The sequence below is a fragment of the Gopherus evgoodei genome, chromosome 1 (genome assembly GCF_007399415.2).
Source record: "Gopherus evgoodei ecotype Sinaloan lineage chromosome 1, rGopEvg1_v1.p, whole genome shotgun sequence".
Taxonomy (NCBI): domain Eukaryota; kingdom Metazoa; phylum Chordata; order Testudines; family Testudinidae; genus Gopherus; species Gopherus evgoodei.
Window position 1 is genome coordinate 261,403,738 of NC_044322.1, and position 20,738 is coordinate 261,424,475.

A 20,738-nucleotide genomic window follows, 5' to 3' on the forward strand; every position below is an offset into this window, starting at 1 on the left:
TCATCAGCCGCCTTCCTGGCGCGCATGCCTATCCAGGAGATATGCCATGCAGCGACCTGGTCATCGATTCACACCTTCACCTCGCACTACGCACTGGTCCAGCAATCTAGAGATGATGCGGCCTTTGGCGCAGCGGTTCTGCATACTGCCACATCTCCCTCCGACCCCTCCGCCTAGGTAAGGCTTGGGAATCACCTAACTGGAATGCATATGAGCAATCACTCGAAGAAAAGACGGTTACTCACCTTTGTAACTGTTGTTCTTCGAGATGTGTTGCTCATATCCATTCCAAACCCACCCTCCTTCCCCACTGTCGGAGTAGCCGGCAAGAAGGAACTGAAGGGTGGCCGAGTCGGCTGGGGTATATATCCAGCGCCATAGCAGCGCCACTCCAGGGGGCGCCTAGCCGACCTGCCGAATGTTGCTAGGGTAAAAGTTCCTCCGATGAACGTGCACGCGGTGCGCACACACGTGTGGATATGAGCAACACATCTCGAAGAACAACAGTTACAAATGTGAGTAACCGTCTTTTTTAGTGGTGTGTTTATCTGTTCGCTAGGAGTTGGACTGATATCACCAACTTGTTACATATAGGTTACTGAACAGGGATTGCCAGTAACTGGCAACTTTTTTGACAGTGCAGGAGAGATGGAGGTGTAGGGTAGGCACAGCCACAGTTCTGGCAATTTGTGGAGGAGGAGCTCCTCCTGGGCTGGGTGCTGTACTTGGGAGGATTTTGGTCATTGTGTGATTAAAAGGTGAGAGGGAGGGCCAAACTGTTCCCCCAGTAGGTGGCATTGGTCTAATAGCTAAAATGGGGGACTGGCAATCAGGATACCTGGGTCTTATTGCCCACTCTGACACTGACTCGCTGGGTGACCTCAAGTATGTATGTTAAGCCCTGTGCCTCAGTTTCTCCATTTAAAAATTGGAAATCATCATACAGCTCTTCGTAAAGTACTTTGAACCAATAAGGTACCTCTTATAACAGATGTTATATATTAATGATAATACTTAGCAGTTACATAAAAGCGTATCTTGTGTAAGGGTGGGATAGGGCAGGGATAGCTATTCCCTCCTCCACCTTTCCTACCCCCACCCCCATGGATATGACTTTCCATCTTTTACTCACACCCTTCAACTCACCATCCCTACCTTGGTTGAAAACTGGACCCAGCTGCTTCTATGCTGGACTTGACACCTCTCTGCTGCCACGTCTGTGGCTCCCTCACTGAAGCCTGCTTCATTATCACACTAGGGAGACTAGGGGGCAGTCTGTGAGACAGCATAGACCTTAGCACTGAAGTATACAGGGAGGAGTTGCAAGCAAAACTGTAAGAATTCCAACCTGTTTGTTTGCAGATAATTCCTGAGGAGAAAAGAAGAGCTCAGTTTGCTGAATAAATTATTGATTGTAAAGTGGTTAGACTCGACCATCCTGAGTTGAATTTGAACGACAGGCAAAATAATTCATATATTGCATTAAATGCAATGTGTTTGTTTGTTCATTCTTACAGACCAAACTGCAGCAAGAAATAAGAGTCATAAATGAGTTTTTGTGTTTGCATGTATCTGTGGGAGCCTCTTTAGTTATTAAAATGCTCTGGATACAGATTAAAACTTCTTTTTCTTAATATATCATCATTTCACTTCCCTTGAACTGCACACTGTTTGGGAGAGACAGTGAAAGGTTGCCTGACTTTTCTGTAACTCTTGTAAGTAAGTCTGTGTTCTCTGTTGAACAGCTGTTGGATAACTTCTTACAGTAGTACTCCTCAGAGGACTGTATAACTCACATCCCTGCTCTTCCTATAGAAAGAGTACCATTTCTCCCATGGGGGAAGCAAAGTCCTGTCACATACTATGGTAAATTAGGATACTTGACCTCTCTACCATGACAAGTAATAGATCTTTGTCTTTAAATTGCTGACCTAAAAATGTGGGGGTTTTACTTATGTTGGGTGGCTCCCATTTAAACAGAAGGGATTATGAAAAGCTGAATGTAGCAAATACATAGAAATACCACACAAGAGGAGGGTTAACTTGGAGAAACTTAATAAAAGGGACTATCCTCAATTAGCTGTGAATCCATGAGTTTCTTTTCTCTCAAACTGTAATTTAGTAAAATATGACAAGAATATTCATTTTTCCCAATAATAATCTTAAACTATCACTATATAATAATACTAGATGACTATAAAGCTATATGGCAGAGGTAAAACGGTTATTTATTTGGAAATAATGGATTATTGTTCAGAAGTTTTTAATTTAATAGGGTATAGAAGAACAAATACAGATAGGGAAATATCCTCTTGGTTTTGAGAACAAAGCCCTGATCCTATAGAGACTTATGCACATGCTTGATTTTAACTTTCATCCTTAAAGTTAAGCATGTGCCTGTGTTTTTGCAGGATCAGAACCCACGTGTGCTAAGCAGGAAAGCTCATGTGGTCTTCCTTAATGTTCAGGTCCCCTTATCCCTTTTCTTTTCTTTGTAAACATAGCTAATGAGAGTTAGCAGATTATTACTAGGAGTCCAGTGGCACCTTAAAGACAGACTAACACGGCTACCCCCTGATACTTGACAGATTATTACTGTGACTCTTGGAACTGAGTTTTCCCAAAGTGCCTTCCCATATCCCCACTTCTTTAGTTCCCAGAAAAAGTTAGGAAGAACATATTAATAAACATACAGATTGGGGAAATAGAAAGGAGCCATCAGGGAAGCAGTTATGTATTGGGGTGAAAGAAAGCAATGATAAACTGATCCTCCCTTACAACCATTGTTCTTGAAAGAAGGTTGAGAGCACAAAGGCAGCCCTGATCTTTGCATAAAAGCAATTTTAGCCTTTTTAATCCCTGGGTACATCAGTGGATTTTCTCCATCTATTCCCTCCTATGCCCCTCCCTTCTTTGTAACTGGATTCATCATTACAAACAATAAGAGGGAATGGCTGGAAACTTCATTGCCAGATGCTAATGACTGCTGTGATTTCAAATAATGAGTCAGTTGAAGAGTACTGCCCCAGAAACAGGACTCTGTTCCAAGCATCTATATCCAGTGCAGATATATCAGGTTCAAATAAACATATTATGATTCAAGTTTGTTATGTGTTAAAGTAAATTTGAGCTTTGTGCAAAATACTAGAATTGCATCTCAAGGGACCAAGGTCCCCTCTCTACTAAACAATACAGGCAACAGAATTGCCATCTACCCCTACTACCTTACCAATGTGCCTAACCTTTTATCTGGAGAAAATCATGTCTAGGAAGGAATGAAAGGGGAGCTCAGTTTTCATAGCCATTTGTTCTTCGGTGTCTCTGCAGAGATTTCAAACTAGTGATGGGCAGAATTGGAGAAGTTCATTGTTTTTGTCGTGGATAAAAATTCAGACAATCGTTTGTACCTCTCAGGGTTTTATCATTGGGAGATCAGTCCTTCATCATGAGACTTTTCAGTACTTCCTGGCTGAAGCGTGGTCTGAAATGCTGTACCAAGTGAGGCCACAAACATTCTTTGTGAATGCAAATGCCAGGACTCAGGAGAAAAGTATGAGTTTTAACAAACATATTTATTCTGTGGTATCTGGTTAGACTAGTGCAGATGAGGTAGAAACAGACCTATATTTTTTCTACAGCTGAAGCAGATAAAGAATCTCAATTCACTGTCTGAGAAGCCGGCAGGAGCCATTGGATCAGATACAGGAAACGATAGCTCCCTCGTCAAAGCTATCTAGGGTAAAGAGAAGACAATGTGGTCTTATTCTTACTTGGAGGCAATACTGTCCTTTTCCCTCCCCACCCCACCCCCACCCTTCCTCTGTCACTTGTTTGTTGTCGTGATAAAAACACCTCTGAGGTGGTCTACACCAGCAATGCCCTTGTTGTTAGCAGTGGTGGAACTGCACCATTCCCTAGTCAACAGTGGGAGAATTTCTGAAGATGTTCAGGGTAGAAATGTTCAATGCAGATACAGCCTAGTGGTGGAAAGACATTGGATTTAGATTAGACAAAGGTTCTAATAATACTTTCTTGTTTGGTGGGGGAGGGTGTTTTTTTTCTTTTTTTAATCAGTAATTTCTTCCCATTCTTTTACAGTCTGTCTTTAGTGATAACGTATTGTGTTATGTTATGATGCATTGAGTACAGTATGTAACAAGCTGCTCTGAGTAAGTAGATGATGGACTGGATCTTTAATTAGTTCTCAGCAAGTGTTTTAATTGCTGATGACAATAGATAAAAGGTTTTTAATTGGTTCCTTTAAATACCAATAGACTTGACAGCTTAATCTTTTTAAGTGTTTCAGAGAAGTGGAGAGATACTGAACTGCCAAAGAGAATGGAAACCTGATATGATTTATTTACAAAAAACATATTTCAGCCAACAGAGGCATCTTAGGGAAGGTGGCTCTCTGGCTGGCTATGGGTGCTAAAATGGTTTTCCACCTCCTTTGTAGATACTACATCGGTCGGCGAATGTACCTGTTGGTGTCCGAGCCAGACATGATCAAACATATCTTAGTGAAGGACTTCAGCAACTTCACCAACAGAATGGTAAGTTTGGTAGAAAGACTCTACCGCATACTGTAAATTCAACACTTGGGAGGCCACATCCTGCAGTCCTCAGGCAGGCCAAGGTGCACATAGATTTTGATGGGGTTTCCTAAAAAAGAAGCTTCAGATCTGGCAGTGAGTGTTTCAGGAAAATCAGCTTTAGAGAGAAGAATGGATGAACTGCTGAATAAAACTAACGGAATGTAAATCTAACCACATATGTCAGCTAAATGATGCCATTATTTTCCAGGGCACTTTGAGGACTTGAAGAGAAGCTGTTAAAGAGGGAAATAATTGTTTTCTGGTAAAGGCACTGGACTGAGACTTAGGAGAGCAGGTTCACTTCCCACTCTGCCTCTGACTTCTTGTGTCAAGTCACTTAATCTATCTGTGCCCCAGTTACAAATGGGGATAATACTCTGTGACATTCCCCAGGGTGGAACCTGAACTGCTGTGTCCCTTAGCTCTCCAGCCTGGGATGCTTTTTACACTGCTTTACTGGTGAACAGCAAACCCCTCTAAGCTCTGCTCACTTACAGCCACCAGCATGTAAAGTCACTCCCAGCTGAATACATGCATGTTATGCCCAGCCATCCATGAATTACATACAGGGTGTATCATAACCTTAGTCCCAGATTTGGACCTTAGCGTCCAAAATATGGGGGTTAGCATGAAAACCTCCAAGCTTAGTTACCAGCTTGGACCTGGTACTTGCTGCCACCACCCAAAAAATTAGAGTGTTTTGGGGCACTCTGGTCCCCCTGAAAAGCTTTCCCTGGGGACCCCAAGACCCAAATCCCTTGAGTCTCACAACAAAGGGAAATAATCCTTTTTCCCTTCCCCCCTCCAGGTGCTCCTGGAGAGATACACAGACACAAGCTCTGTGAATCCAAACAGAGTGACTCCCCCTCTCCGTTTCCAGTCCTGGAAACAAAAGCACTTTCCTCTTCACCCAGAGGGAATGCAAAATCAGGCTAGCAAATCCAACACACACAGATTTCCCCCTGATTTCTTCCTCCCACCAATTCCCTGGTGAGTACAGACTCAATTTCCCTGAAATTTCCCAGAAAAGAAAACTCCAACAGGTCTCAAAAAGAAAGCTTTATATAAAAAGAAAGAAAATACATACAAATGGTCTCTCTGTATTAAGGTGACAAAATACAGGGTCAATTGCTTAAAAGAATATTGAATAAACAGCCTTATTCAAAAAGAATACAAATCAAAGCACTCCAGCACTTATATTCATGCAAATACCAAAGAAAAGAAACCATATAACTACTATCTGATCTCTTTGTCCATACACTTAGAAACAGAAGATTAGAAAACAGAAACTACTTCTCCAAAGCTCAGAGAAAGCAGGCAGCCAGAAAACAAAGACTCAGACACAAACTTCCCTCCACCCAAAGTTGAAAAAATCCGGTTTCCTGATTGGTCCTCTGGTCAGGTGCTTCAGGTGAAAGAGACATTAACCCTTAGCTATCTGTTTATGACACGCCCCCCAAATTGCAGACAGTGGGGAAGCTCACTGGCGGCGATTTCCTTTTAGAACTTGAAAATAAACAGATTAATACAACACATGCACCTTTACATATACCCCTAAGTATATAACTAACAGACCTCTACATTTTAAGAACACTTTTTAACTACTGAATTCTGGGAAACTCTCACGAGAGAGTGCATCAGCAACTTTGTTAGAAGCTCCTGTGATGTGCTGAATTTCAAAATCAAAATCTTGGAGAGCTAAACTCCAACGAAGAAGTTTCTTGTTGTTCCCCTTGGCAGTATGAAGCCACTTTAGTGCAGCATGGTCAGTTTGTAGTTGGAACCGCCGTCCCCAAACATATGGGCGTAGCTTTTCCAGGGCGTACACAATGGCATAGCATTCCTTTTCACTGACTGACCAGTGACTTTCCCTCTCAGTTTCTTGCTGAGAAACACGACAGGATGGAAGTTGTGAGCTGTTGCTTCTTGCATGAGCACTGCTCCTATACCACGCTCAGATGCATCCGTGGTTACTAGGAATGGCTTGTCAAAGTCCGGGGCCCTGAGTACAGGGTCAGACATGAGCGTTGCCTTAAGTTGGGTAAAGGCCTTTTGCCACTCATCAGTCCACTTAACGGCATTTGGCTGGGTCTTTTTGGTCAGGTCGGTCAATGGGGCAGCGATTTGGCTGTAGTGTGGTACAAATCGCCTGTAGTATCCGGCCAAGCCTAAGAAGGATTGGACCTGTTTCTTTGACCTTGGGACAGGCCACTTTTGGATAGCATCCACCTTGGCCTGTAGGGGGTTTATGGTTCCTCGACCCACCTGGTGCCCCAGGTAAGTCACTCTGTTTTGGCCTATTTGACACTTTTTGGCCTTAACAGTTAGTCCGGCCTGCCTGATGCGCTCAAAGACCTTTTCCAGGTGTAGTAGGTGTTCGGGCCAGGAGTCTGAAAAAATGGCCACATCATCGAGGTAGGCAACTGCAAATTCTCCCAGTCCAGCGAGTAGACCATCTACCAGCCTCTGGAAGGTGACGGGTGCATTTCGAAGGCCGAAAGGATGGACATTGAATTCATACACCCCCGCATGGGTGACGAATGCTGACCTCTCCTTGGCAGGTTCATCTAGCGGTACTTGCCAGTACCCCTTGGTTAAGTCTATTGTAGAGATGAACTGGGCACGTCCCAACTTCTCCAATAGCTCATCGGTGCGTGGCATTGGATAGTTGTCCGGACGAGTTACAGCATTTAGCTTACGGTAGTCCACGCAAAAGCGTATTTCCCCATCTGGTTTGGGTACCAGAACCACTGGAGATGCCCATGCACTGGTAGATGAGCGGATTATACCCATCTGTAGCATGTTCTGGATCTCCCGTTCTATAGCAGCTTGGGCATGAGGAGACACCCGGTAGGGTGGGGTTCTGATTGGGTGAGCATTACCTGTATCAATGGAGTGGTATGCCCGTTCAGTCCGTCCTGGGGTGGCTGAGAACAATGGGGTGAAGCTAGTGCACAGCTCCTTGATTTGTTGCCGCTGCAGACATTCCAGGGTGGTTGAGAGGTTCACCTCTTCCACGCCACCGTCTTTTTTCCCGTCGTAGTAGACACCGTCAGGCCACTCAGCATCATCTCCCTGGACTGTAAACTGACAAACCTGTAAGTCTCTGGAATAAAAAGGCTTGAGAGAATTAACATGGTAAACTCTAGGTTTTAGTGAGGAATTGGGAAATGCTATGAGGTAATTCACAGTTCCCAGGCGCTCTTGGACCGTGAATGGCCCTTCCCATGATGCTTCCATCTTATGGGCCTGTTGCGCCTTCAAGACCATAACCTGGTCTCCTACCTTGAAGGAACGTTCTCTGGCATGCCTGTCATACCAGGCCTTTTGCTCTTCTTGAGCATCCTTTAGGTTCTCTCTAGCAAGGGCTAAAGAGTGTCGGAGGGTGCTTTGTAGGTTGCTTACAAAGTCCAGAATGTTAGTTCCTGGAGAAGGCGTAAACCCCTCCCGTTGCTGCTTCACCAGCTGTAATGGTCCCTTAACCTCGTGACCATACACAAGTTCAAATGGTGAAAACCCTAAACTGGGGTGTGGTACAGCCCTGTAGGCAAACAGCAACTGCTGCAACACTAGGTCCCAATTATTGGAGAATTCGTTGATGAATTTTCGTATCATGGCCCCCAAAGTTCCATTGAACCTTTCCACCAGGCCATTGGTTTGATGGTGGTACGGGGTGGCAACCAAGTGATTCACCCCATGAGTTTCCCACAGGTTTTCCATTGTCCCTGCCAGGAAATTAGACCCTGAATCTGTAAGGATGTCGGAGGGCCAACCTACCCTGGCAAAGATGTCTGTTAGGGCCAGGCACACAGTGTTAGCCCTGGTGTTGCCTAGAGCTACTGCTTCCGGCCATCGGGTAGCAAAGTCCACTAAAGTCAGTACGTACTGCTTTCCTCTGGGTGTCTTTTTTGGGAAAGGGCCCAGAATATCCACAGCTACTCGCTGAAATGGGACCTCAATTATGGGGAGTGGCTGGAGACGGGCCTTGACCTGGTCTTGAGGCTTTCCCACTCTTTGGCACACCTCACAAGACCGGACATACTTGGCAACATCCTTGCCCATCCCCTCCCAGTGGAAGGACTTCCCCAACCTGTCTTTGGTTCTGTTCACCCCAGCATGGCCACTGGGATGATCATGGGCTAAGCTTAAGAGCTTCCCCCGGTACTTAGTTGGAACCACCAACTGTTTTTGCGGCTGCCATTCTTCCCGGTGTCCACCAGAAAGAATTTCCTTGTATAAAAGTCCTTGGTCTATAACAAACCGGGATCGATTAGAAGAGCTGAGAGGCGGTGGGGTGCTCCGTGCTGCCGCCCAAGCTTTCTGAAGGCTGTCATCTGCTTCCTGCTCAGTCTGGAACTGTTCCCTTGAGGCTGGGGTCACCAGTTCTTCCTCAGACTGTGGACTTGGGCTTGGTCCCTCTGGAAGCAATGTAGGTGATGGGGTTGTGTCCGGTGTTGGTGAACCGCTCTCCACTGGTTCACCTGAGGGTATTTCAGGCTCTGGCTGAGCCTTTTGGGTATGGCTGTCTGTTGTTTCTGCCAGTTCTGGCTCGCTGGCGCCCTCTGGCGTTGAGTTTGAAGATGGGGTTGCAATCGCTGGTGCTGGGTGCTGTTCCAGTTCCGGGCCTGGGACTGGAGATGCTGTGGCTGTTTCAGTGGTAGGCATGGAATCCGGGTCCACTACCTCTGTCTGGGTCTCTGGTAACACAGACGGGGCCTCTGTGGACGGCTCAGGAACAGGAATGGGTCTGGAAGCTTGCCTGGTTTGGCTACGTGTAACCATTCCCACTCTCTTGGCCCGCCTCACCTGGTTGGCCAAGTCTTCCCCCAGTAGCATGGGGATAGGATAATTGTCATAGACTGCAAGAGTCCACATTCCTGACCAGCCTTTGTACTGGACAGGCAGTTGAGCTGTAGGCAAGTCTACAGCTTGTGACATGAAGGGGTAAATTGTAACTTTGGCCTTTGGGTTGATGAATTTGGGGTCAACGAAGGATTGGTGGATAGCTGACACTTGTGCCCCCGTGTCTCTCCACGCAGTAACCTTCTTTCCACCCACTCTCAAATTTTCCCTTCGCTCCAAGGGTATTTGAGAGGCATCTGGGCCTGGGGATCTTTGGTGTGATGGTGGTGTAATGAATTGCACTCGCATGGTGTTCTTTGGACAGTTGGCCTTGATATGTCCCAGTTCATTACACTTAAAGCATCTTCCATCTGATGGGTCACTGGGCCGAGGTGAGTTACTGGAGACTGGTGAGGTGGAAGGGTAGGGTGTCTGTGGCTTTACTTGGGTGGTATGCGGGGTCTTTGGCTGTCCTCGGTTGTAGGGTTTATGGTCTGTGTGCCCCCTGGGGTAATCGTTCCCCTTGACAGTAGCTTTCTTGCTTTCTGCCAGTTCCATCCATTTGGCTCCAATCTCCCCCGCCTCAGCGAGATCTTTGGGTTTTCCATCTTGTATGTACCGTGTGATGTCTTCAGGAACACCATCCAAGAACTGCTCCATTTGTATGAGGAGGTTCAGTTCTTCCAAGTTTGAATGTTGTTTCCTGTTATCCAGGCCTCATAGTTTTTTGCAATGTAGTAGGCGTGTTTGGGAAATGACACCTCTGGTTTCCACTTTTGGGTTCTGAAGCGCCGACGGGCATGATCTGGGGTTATCCCCATCCTGTATCTGGCCTTGGTTTGAAAAAGTTTATAGTCATTCATTTGCTGCTTAGGCATTTCAGCTGCCACCTCTGCTAAAGGTCCACTGAGCTGTGACCTCAATTCTACCATGTACTGGTCTTCGGGGATGCTGTACCCAAGACAGGCTCTTTCAAAATTTTCCAAGAAGGCCTCGGTGTCATCACCTGCCTTGTAGGTGGGAAATTTCCTGTGCTGTGGAGCAATAATTGGCGCCGGGTTGTTAGGGTTGGCTGGCACATGCAGCCCAGCTTTTGCCAAGTCCAGTTCATGTTTTCTCTGTTTTTCCTTCTCTTCATTTTCTTTTTGTTGTTTTTCCATTTCTTTTTGTTGTTTTTCCATGTCTCGGCGGTGGGCCGCCTCTTCTTCTTCTTGCTTCCTTCTGTGGGCCAACTCTTCTGCTTGCTTCCTTCTGTGGGCCACCTCTTCTTCTTCTAGTTTTCTTTTGTGTGCTGCCTCTTTGGCTGCCTGTTCTCTTTGGTAGGCTGCCTGTTCTCTTTGGTAGGCTGCCTCTCTGATCTGTTCTTCTCTTTCTTTCATCTCCATCTCTTTTTGTTTTATTTCCAGTTGTCGCCTGTGTTCAGCTTCTCTGAATTGTTCTTCAGCCTCAATTTTTGCCTTAGAAGTCATGGTTCCTGTTTTCTTGTGTTGGGGTGCCCTCCGGTGTTTCTCTTCTGAACTGCAGGCTCTGTTGCCTCCTGGAGTCTGCCTAGCAACAGGGGTTTTGCCCTTTGTTTTCAATGTAAAGCAAACCAGAAAAACCACTTTATTTGCATGTATATAGTGCTGGTAATGACTCTCAATGGGAGTGCTATTGTGTGACAAAAGACTCTTAATAGCACCTTAATGGTTTCTTGCTTATTATGCAAGCCACAAACAGCCAGAGAGAGCAGAAAAAAAAATTCTCTCTGGTTCCCTTTTTAAAACCAAACTGTTTCTCTCTGCTAAAAAGCCCCTAGCAGAGAAAAGAAAAATAAAATATTTCTACTGGCTTCTGGATTCTGTCTATCCCGTAACCGCTGCACACCATATCATAACCTTAGTCCCAGATTTGGACCTTAGCGTCCAAAATATGGGGGTTAGCATGAAAACCTCCAAGCTTAGTTACCAGCTTGGACCTGGTACTTGCTGCCACCACCCAAAAAATTAGAGTGTTTTGGGGCACTCTGGTCCCCCTGAAAAGCTTTCCCTGGGGACCCCAAGACCCAAATCCCTTGAGTCTCACAACAAAGGGAAATAATCCTTTTTCCCTTCCCCCCTCCAGGTGCTCCTGGAGAGATACACAGACACAAGCTCTGTGAATCCAAACAGAGTGACTCCCCCTCTCCGTTTCCAGTCCTGGAAACAAAAGCACTTTCCTCTTCACCCAGAGGGAATGCAAAATCAGGCTAGCAAATCCAACACACACAGATTTCCCCCTGATTTCTTCCTCCCACCAATTCCCTGGTGAGTACAGACTCAATTTCCCTGAAATTTCCCAGAAAAGAAAACTCCAACAGGTCTCAAAAAGAAAGCTTTATATAAAAAGAAAGAAAATACATACAAATGGTCTCTCTGTATTAAGGTGACAAAATACAGGGTCAATTGCTTAAAAGAATATTGAATAAACAGCCTTATTCAAAAAGAATACAAATCAAAGCACTCCAGCACTTATATTCATGCAAATACCAAAGAAAAGAAACCATATAACTACTATCTGATCTCTTTGTCCATACACTTAGAAACAGAAGATTAGAAAACAGAAACTACTTCTCCAAAGCTCAGAGAAAGCAGGCAGCCAGAAAACAAAGACTCAGACACAAACTTCCCTCCACCCAAAGTTGAAAAAATCCGGTTTCCTGATTGGTCCTCTGGTCAGGTGCTTCAGGTGAAAGAGACATTAACCCTTAGCTATCTGTTTATGACAGGGTGACACCCACATATCCCTCAGTGTCAGCCTTCGTTCCCAGAAATGTGGCTCTTGTACTGTTCAGGACCCTCCTGGGCAGTATAAACTCATAGATAGTCCATCATTCCAACAATGGCCATGAATCTGCACCAGGCTTGTTGACTTAAGTAGGGATTCCCAAGCGCTTCAACCAAAATACATCGGTTTAGATAAAACAAGTTTATTAATTAGACAGAGATTTTAAGTGATTACAAGTATAGATGCAAATAAGTCAAGATTGATTTACAAAAGAAATAAAAGGATAAACATGTAAGCTAACTTTGAAACTTTATCAAGGCTAATAGGCTTAAAAGCAAAAGGTTTGGCTCACCATGAGCTGCAGTACATTTCAGCTGTGTCCCTTTCCAGGCTGGGACCACTTCCTCCCTTTGTTCAGTTCTTTGGGAGTTGTCCCTAGCCACCTTTCTCCTCCTTCCATCTCTCTGGTCATGATGTTTTCCCCCCTTCTTTTGCATGTTTCAGTAACAATCATATAGCAAAATCTCATCATTTTACATGCAGTGTTGTCACACATATTACAATGGGATAATCATATTCTTCAGATTGAGTTTTCACATGATATCTCACAAGGCATACTTAATACAAAATATATCATATCCTTACAAAATTGGTGAATATGGGGTACAGGGTATCATATAGGGTACATGGTGTCACAACTGCTCCCTTCCGACACCCTTTGTCTGCCACGTCTATTTAAATTTGAGTTCTTTGGGATGAGGACTGTCACTTAAGATGTGTCTGTTCAGTGCTTAGCAGAGTGGGGCTCTGATCTCAGTTGGACACTACCATAATATCAAACAACAAAGAATAAAGATATGTTTAACAAAGACATCTTCGTATGGAATGTTTAATTATTTGTTTCAGATCCATTTCTAAATATTTTTAAAAAATATTTTAAAATGCTCTTCTTAAGGATTGTTTAGAACAAATAATAAAATGGAAGCTACAAAGGGATAGCAAACATTTCTGGTATCCAGTAGACATTTTACAGGAAAATATGGCCACACTTGTTTTTGACTTAACCTTTTCCCTTCTTCTTCCTACACATACACAAGTACTATAAGTCTGAACCATGTCTGCTCAAGCCTTTTGAAATAATATGTTAGATGAGGAGTGGTCATACTTATTGACCCTCCAAACCGCGTAAAATAATCTTCAGAAGTTCAAGAGCCACAAGCACAAGCTGCCCTGCAGGGCAGCACCTGCTGGGGCACGGTCTTGTGCCCCAAAGTCCTCCTGCAGGGCTAAGGCCCCGAGACCCCCCCCCACAGGGCAGAAGCTGCAAGCTTCCCCCTGCAGTCTGGTAGGTAGAAAATGAGGGTGGGGGCATGGAAGGCTCCACAAGCCGCACTTTAACTGTTAAAGAGCCACATGCGGCTCACGAGCCGTGGTTTGACCGTGCCTGTGTTAGATATTCAGGAGGACTATACGTTCTCAAGGGTGAAATTCCATCTCTGATCTACTATCCATCTCATCTCCCCACTGCTCACTCTGCTTCTCTAACCTGCATGTTTTAAAAATTCTCCATGTATTCTGCTAGTTCACCTATGGGCACCTTAATATCTTATTCTTCTATATCTCCTGTAATTTACTTTCTGATCTTCCTGTCTACCCTATATCTGCCTGTAACTCTTGGCTACCCTAGGAGCTCCTGCTGCTGAATGTTTCAAAGGCTGAAGTTCTCCATGTGGATAAAAAGTTTTCCCCACGCTGTATCTCTATCTGCAGAAAACGGCTGTTATTTCTCCCTCAGGAAGTGACCTGTCTCTTCCTGCCTACACCTTTCCTTCCCCATATTAGTTCCTGACTACTGACAATAATTAGTTTCTATCCCATTTTCAGAATACAGCCAGTTCCCAGTTGATGATTACCTGGAAATCAGGGAGTGTTTTTAGGGGGTTCATACAGTTATTAATTGTATTTCTAATTAGAGTCATATTTGATATTTGAACCCTAAATTTCCCTCCACTCTCTCAGCTCACCTGTCTGTCTTTCTATCACCACTTCTCCAACATTGGCAGAATTTGTTCTTAAACCTGTCTCTGTAGAAATTCTTATCCATTCTTTAGTTCTCTCCAGTTTGCATTTCCCTTTTTCATGCTCTTTGTAAACATCTGTGGTACTCTCTAAACTTATGGAGATTCAGAACACTGTAAATTTACTCTCTTAGGAACAGGCGCCTGCTCAACCCCCAGGTCTTCCCACTCCACCCCTTCCCCCAAGGCCCCACCCATGCTCCACCTCTTCCTGCCCCTGCTCCACCCCCTCCCCCAAGCACGCCACGTCCTCACTACTCCCCCCTTATCCCCAGCCTCCTGCATGCTGCAAAATGGCTGTTTACGGCGGGCGGGAGCCGCAGGGAGGGTGGGGAAAGTGCTGATCAGCAGGACCCACTGACAGATGAGAGGTGCTGGAGGGTCTGCAGGGGAGCTGATGGGGGCCTGCCAGTGGATGTTCAGCACCCACCATTTTTTCCCTGTGAGTGCTCCAGACCCAGAGCACCCATGAAGTTGATGCCTATGCTCTTAGGACCATACTGTTCCCTGTCTGGTTAGGCACACACATTGCTCTCATTAGTTTCTGAGCAATCTCCTAAGTATTTATGGATTTAGCCTCCCAACACCCCAATGTATCACTATTTCCATTCTACAGATGGGGACTTGAGGCACAGATGAAGTGATTTACTCAAGCTCGCACAAGAAGCATATGGCAGAGGAGGGAAAGAACTCAGGTCTCCTAAAGTCACAAGACCATGCTTCCTCTACCCTTTGTCATTATCGTTGGCTTGTTAGATGATTTAATTGAACTGAAAATACCCTTCCATGGACTTGCTTCATTTACTTCTGAGCTTTTTATCTACCTGTTTTCCTGTTTGCTCATGCATTTCCAATCTTGGAGGCGTCTATCTCCCACACTTCACTTTGTCTGCTGTCCACCTTCTTTCACCTATCATTCCTCACAATTTAGGATGGTCAGCGTTCTACTTAGGACATGTCTACACAGGGACATCCAGGAAAATTAATCCAAATTAACTAAAGGAGTGAATTTGAAGCAGATAGTTAAACCACATTAAACCTCTGTGTGAATACCCTCATTCAGAATAAAAGTGGTCTTAATTTTGTTTGGCTTAATTCACTTCCAAAGCATCCATACAGGAATTTAATGCAGTTTAGCTAATCTATTTCAAATTCAGACCTTTAGTTAATTGGGATTAATTTTCTTGAATGTCCCCATGTAGACAAACTCTCGTACTCATCCACATCTATCTGAAAATGGCTGTTTCTGTCTTCCCTATTTCGTCTCATGGAATTTCACTCAAAAAGCTTCCTTTCCTCTTTAGCTCACACTTGATTCTCTCAGTGAAGTGGTTTGTGATGCTGTGTATAACGGATTCTGTATAAACATAAATCGTATTGAATTGTATGTAAGGCAGGTCATTTGAGTTTATTCAAATGTGACTTCGTATGTGTGAATAATGGTTGCAGAGGGACAAAAGCACTTTCCAAGTAATAGAAGCCTTTTTCTCGTTGCCTGTACAGAGGTTATTTTAAAGCTTTTAAGGGAGTGCTTCTGTTTATACTTAGAAAATTACTGAAAGCAAGGTCCTTCTCTATTTTTATTAGCAGTTTCTAATTGCTAGTGTACAAAGTAAAATGCAAAAAATATTACTCTGGGTTATTTTCCCCCTAAATATTATGCTGATGAAATTGAGAGACTAAAGCATTAGCTTTTGAGTAAGCACTATGCATAAAGCTTTGCTAATGCAGCTCAGTCCTGACATAGAACATTCCTGCTGTTCCAGTCTCAGGCCTCTTCAGTTGAGGCTGTCAGTCTTGTAGTGGTTTTCTGATGCACTTGAACGGGGAGTAGGACAAAATCACCAAGGATATTTTTCACACATCACCAAAACCAGGAGGCAAGTCCATCGCAGGCAAAATCTTAGTCCATTAACCCAGCATGCCACAAAGGCAGTGGTGGCTATGACGTGTTAACAAAACCTCTCTGTAAAACCTAGTCTACAATTGCAGTGGCATGTAGGATAAGTAACATGCTGCAGTGAAAGGTAGGCTAAGCCCACACTCACTGCAGCATGTAGCTTTACGCATGCCAGTGAACAGCTCCAGTAGCAGCGGTGAAAGGCTCTGGCAGCGGGGAGCTGACAAAGCCTTCCCCTGCTGCCTTCCTCCAGCTGATCCCTTCTCCACCACCAGTGTTTCACTGCAGAGGGAAAGGATCTGGGAGCAGGACATCTATGCTGCTTAAAAATAGTCATGTACATGCGGGAGCTCCCCACTGCCAGAGCGTTTTCCCCACTGCAGGTAGCTTTCAGAACCTTTCGCTGATGCAGGGAGCTGCGAGAACCAGTGAAAGACTCCAGCAGTGGGGGAAGGTTCCAATAGCTCCCTGCTGCTGGAGCCATTCCCTGCTGCCTTTTCCTGCCAGAGCCTTTCACTGCCATGTGTGGCTACACACTGCAGTGAGTGTGGATGCAGCCTGCCTTTCCCTGCAGCATATAGTAACGTGTAGCCACATACAACACTGATGCCACTATAAAAAAGGACAAAGTGTTGTATAAGATTGTGCACTTGGAGTTGGTATTTTCCAGGCTGTATTTCTCTCTGTCTTCTTGGACCTTGAATCCAAAGTATATGAAGAAGCAGCATTTGTTTTCACTCATGTCTCCTTCCTCATGCCACGCTGCTGCAGTTGTGGTCAGTAGAGGGTTCCTGTAGACTGGAAGTACAGAAGGGTCTCCTGATGTGGTTCTCCTCCTTGGTTTGACGCAGTCTGGCTTTGTTATTCTTCCTGATATAATGCAAAGCTCATTTTTTTTTCTTTGGTGTTGGCTGGGATGGAGTTATTCATTGGAATGACAAGGGTGTTTTGAGGACAGATCTCATCATTTTTTTAGGGGCACTGGCAATGGATTTAAGCAGTTTAATGTGATATATTTCATTATTATTATTTGCATTATTGTAGCAGTTGGTGCCCCTGTTGTATTAATTTAGATGGACTATAAGGTCCATCTAAATTAATGGTGTTAACATAACCCAGTCACCGTCCAACATTAAACAGTGTTAAACAAGGTCTGGAATGTGGTATACAAGGCCTTAGCCTGCTTAGTACCATGGCAAACACACCATTACGTTTTTAACCTGTTGTTAAAGATACTGAAAATGAGGAAAAACAATTAAAATGTGAAGTATTAAGTAAGGCGTTCTTTTTCACGACATCCCTTGTTCCCATTCCCCTTAGCTGGAGAGAATTTTAGAAGGAAACCGCCCCCTTTGTTAGACAGTTTCTTAGATGGTACCAAAGATGCAATAACTGTCCTTTGGGGAAAAGAGAAGAAGTCAGTTGAAATGGACTGGAGCTGTTGTTGTCACAGCTGCTTTGTTAAAGTAAGATCCTATTTCATCTCAGGTGGCGTATGGGATTCAGTTGAAGCTGGTAGATAGAGATGGTGATGTTATCTCTGGCCCCTCTCTGGCCTGATTTGGTCAGAGCATCTCTCAGGATTGGGATGACAACGGCCGAGGGTCCCAGGAGATGCTTGGGCCGACAGCCATGATGCCTCACCAAATTTCCTTTTTTTAAGGATCCAAATAGGGAGTGATGGGTGGAATAGCCAATTCCTTCATTATTTTGTCCACCAATTAAGCCTAATATTTGACAAACCAATTTTGGTTTATTAATCTCTGGACCTATATTTTCTTGTTTACCAATCCTGATTTTGTCTGTCCTTGAGTTACATTAGTAGGCTTTTCGTGTTTAGACTAATTCAGTTTTCCTGTCTCCTTTTTGTACCCTTGTCCATCAACTTTTGTTGTTCTAGATTATTATAACATACTGTAAACTTTTACTTTTTTTGATACTTGAGCTCACAAGAAAAGTAAATTTGTTGTCCAGTCATGGGTCAGGACCCCACTGTGCTAGGTACTGTATTTATTTAAATTGTGAACTTTAAGTTTTGGAAAGAGTTTGCATAACTTGGAAGAGGTACCTCCAGTATTACTTTGGGCATAGGCTTAGTTAGTGAGCCAAGGCTAGGTTAGAGCAGCAAAGAATCCTGTGGCACCTTATAGACTAACAGACGTTTTGGAGCATGAGCTTTCGTGGGTGAATACCCACTTCCTCAGATGCATGTGAGGCTAGGTTAGAGGCCCTGGAGCTGCATTTCCACCAATCCCGTCACCCTGGTACTCCACATGAGTGATGCAGAGGGAGCTAAAGGCTGGACTAATAGCTGTAGACATAGCTGCACTACAGACCCATGCCCTGTGCCCAGGTCAGTGGGTGGATTTCATCTTCTCAGTTCACCTGCACTTCTCTTGCATCAGGCCTGATTACTTGGTGTGTACGCAAGCAAAGTGGGTTTTGCCTTATATAAACTGAAGCCGAGAAAATTTATTTTGAGTGCTTGAGTTTCCCTTTGATGATATATGCATCTTCAAGGAAATCTCTTTTGAATGTTGTTGAAAGGAGCATTTTAGGTCCCTCCTCCCTCCCCACCTTTCCTCTTGCCCTCTTCATGGTGTTTTTGAATTGCTGATTGGTAATTTTATGCTGTATTTGTTGAAGAAGCCTAGAGTGACTGTGGCTTCAATCTGCATTGAGGCTCACTGTCAGCATCCACTTTATAACAAGCAACCAAGTATAACAAACTAAGCGTTATTTTCTTGCAAGGCTGGGATGTTTTTTATTCTTATCCATGTAATCACCAGGCAGGCAGTAATGACCTCATATTTTTCACATAGACTTGATTAAGATGAGTGCTTCGGCCTTTTTTTAATAATTTTGTACTGTTAATGAATATAGTCTTCATCTTTTGAAATACACAGTCTTTCCCCTACATTTATAGTTACAGCAGGAGAGGAAAAGGTGAGAATTAGTGCATAGAACTTGTGCTGAAAAAGTAAGAAATTTCTTTGAATTTATTTTTTTCTTGAAACCTTAATAAGAATTGTAGCTGGGGACTCTGCTGTAGTAAATGACACCTTCTTCTCACAACCATTACAAGTAATCGCTTGCATTGAGTTTTCCTTGTAAGAGCACTAACATGGTACTTGAACCTTTATAGCTGCACAGCATTACTGTGTTCTCTGGGAGATGGGGTTATTAATGTCTGTTGATTCATTTTAGGCAGGATAATGATCATAATGTGTTTGGAAATTGTTTTCATTTTCCACACTGAAAATTTTCTTAGGAATTAATACTTGCAAATCATTAAAGTGTAAGTTTGTAAAAGGATAATCCGGATGTTCGTAGTTAGCTGTTAAAGGAGAGATCCAGAGGTTACCTGGTCTATAATTTGAATGGCAAGTTGTATTCAAGATACTTCAGGCCAGATCAGTCAGAGAGAATGCAGATTGGTATGCCCCACAGCAAAGGTAAATACTGGATAAGCTATGTTTATCCGACGGCTGTAGCAAACATTCTAAAAGGATTGATGCTGTTAGCAAATGGTAAAACTGATGATCGGTCCAGTCCAGAACCTCAAATCTGAATCCTTACAAATTTGGGGAAGGTTACAATTGAAGTCCATGAATCCAAATCTATTCTTACAGCTTTGGTTCTGAGTTTGAGCTATAATATTCCCATTCAGGTGCCTTTCCCTTTCTATTATGGTTGCTGACAATGAAAAAGCAAGAACAATGATCCCCTCCCCTCCAAGAAGTTCATAGAACAGGACAATACAAGCGACTTATAGCCTCATTCCCCACCCCCAAATAGTTCCCCCAATTCTTTCATTTTGTATTTGTTTATACCACCCACTTCTTCATGTGTTGAGGGATTTACTCATTTTGTCTATATAAATTAGATCATAATATCTTTGTATTGGTCTCATCTTTATTCTGTAAAGCTGCAAGCCCACCCATGGCATTATGTAAATAAATATCGTCAATAAACCACAAGGGGCCAATTTTCTGCATCATGTTCAGCTGTGGGCCAAGACTGTAGAAGTCTTACAGGATCAGCTCAACTAGTGGCTTTTCTGACATCTGGGGACAATACATCACAGGAGCAGCTTGTGAGAGTTCAGTACCGTCAAACTAGCTCAGGCTGAGCCTCAAATACCAATTTTGTGTAAGAACCTTGGCTGGTGTAAATCAATATAGTTCCGTTAATTTCCCTAGAGCTACAGCAATTTATACCAAGTATAATATACCTATAGCCAAAACCCTAATCCAGGTTCAAGTTCTGCTTCCCTAGTCCATCTCTATCAAACACATTTGTTCATGCTTTGAAAAACAAAATAATTAACACATCCTTGTGGAGGCTTGTGATTTTAAAAATTCAGAACTTAAATGTTGTTGTGTATAGTGGGGGGTGGGAAGCATTAAGTGCCAGACAAAAAAGAAAGGGTGTCACCTCCACAACGAGGGGAATAATTAAATGACTTTGTACCACTCGGTAATATTTACTGGAAAATGAACCTGTCTGGATTCTGACAGTGCTAAATTTCCGGGACATTCAGCATATTGAAAGTCTTGGTTGGATTCAATTCAGTTT

At 43.8% G+C, this 20,738-nt stretch overlaps 1 protein-coding gene across 1 annotated transcript in view; it reads left to right on the forward strand.

Annotated features, from left to right (window-relative positions):
* TBXAS1 (thromboxane A synthase 1) overlaps nt 1-20,738 on the forward strand; it is a 355,058-nt gene that overhangs the window by 174,115 nt on the left and 160,205 nt on the right. The window contains exon 5 of the mRNA XM_030544287.1: nt 4,457-4,553. Within this exon, the coding sequence (XP_030400147.1) occupies nt 4,457-4,553 (97 nt within the window). The remainder of the gene's footprint in view (nt 1-4,456; nt 4,554-20,738) is intronic.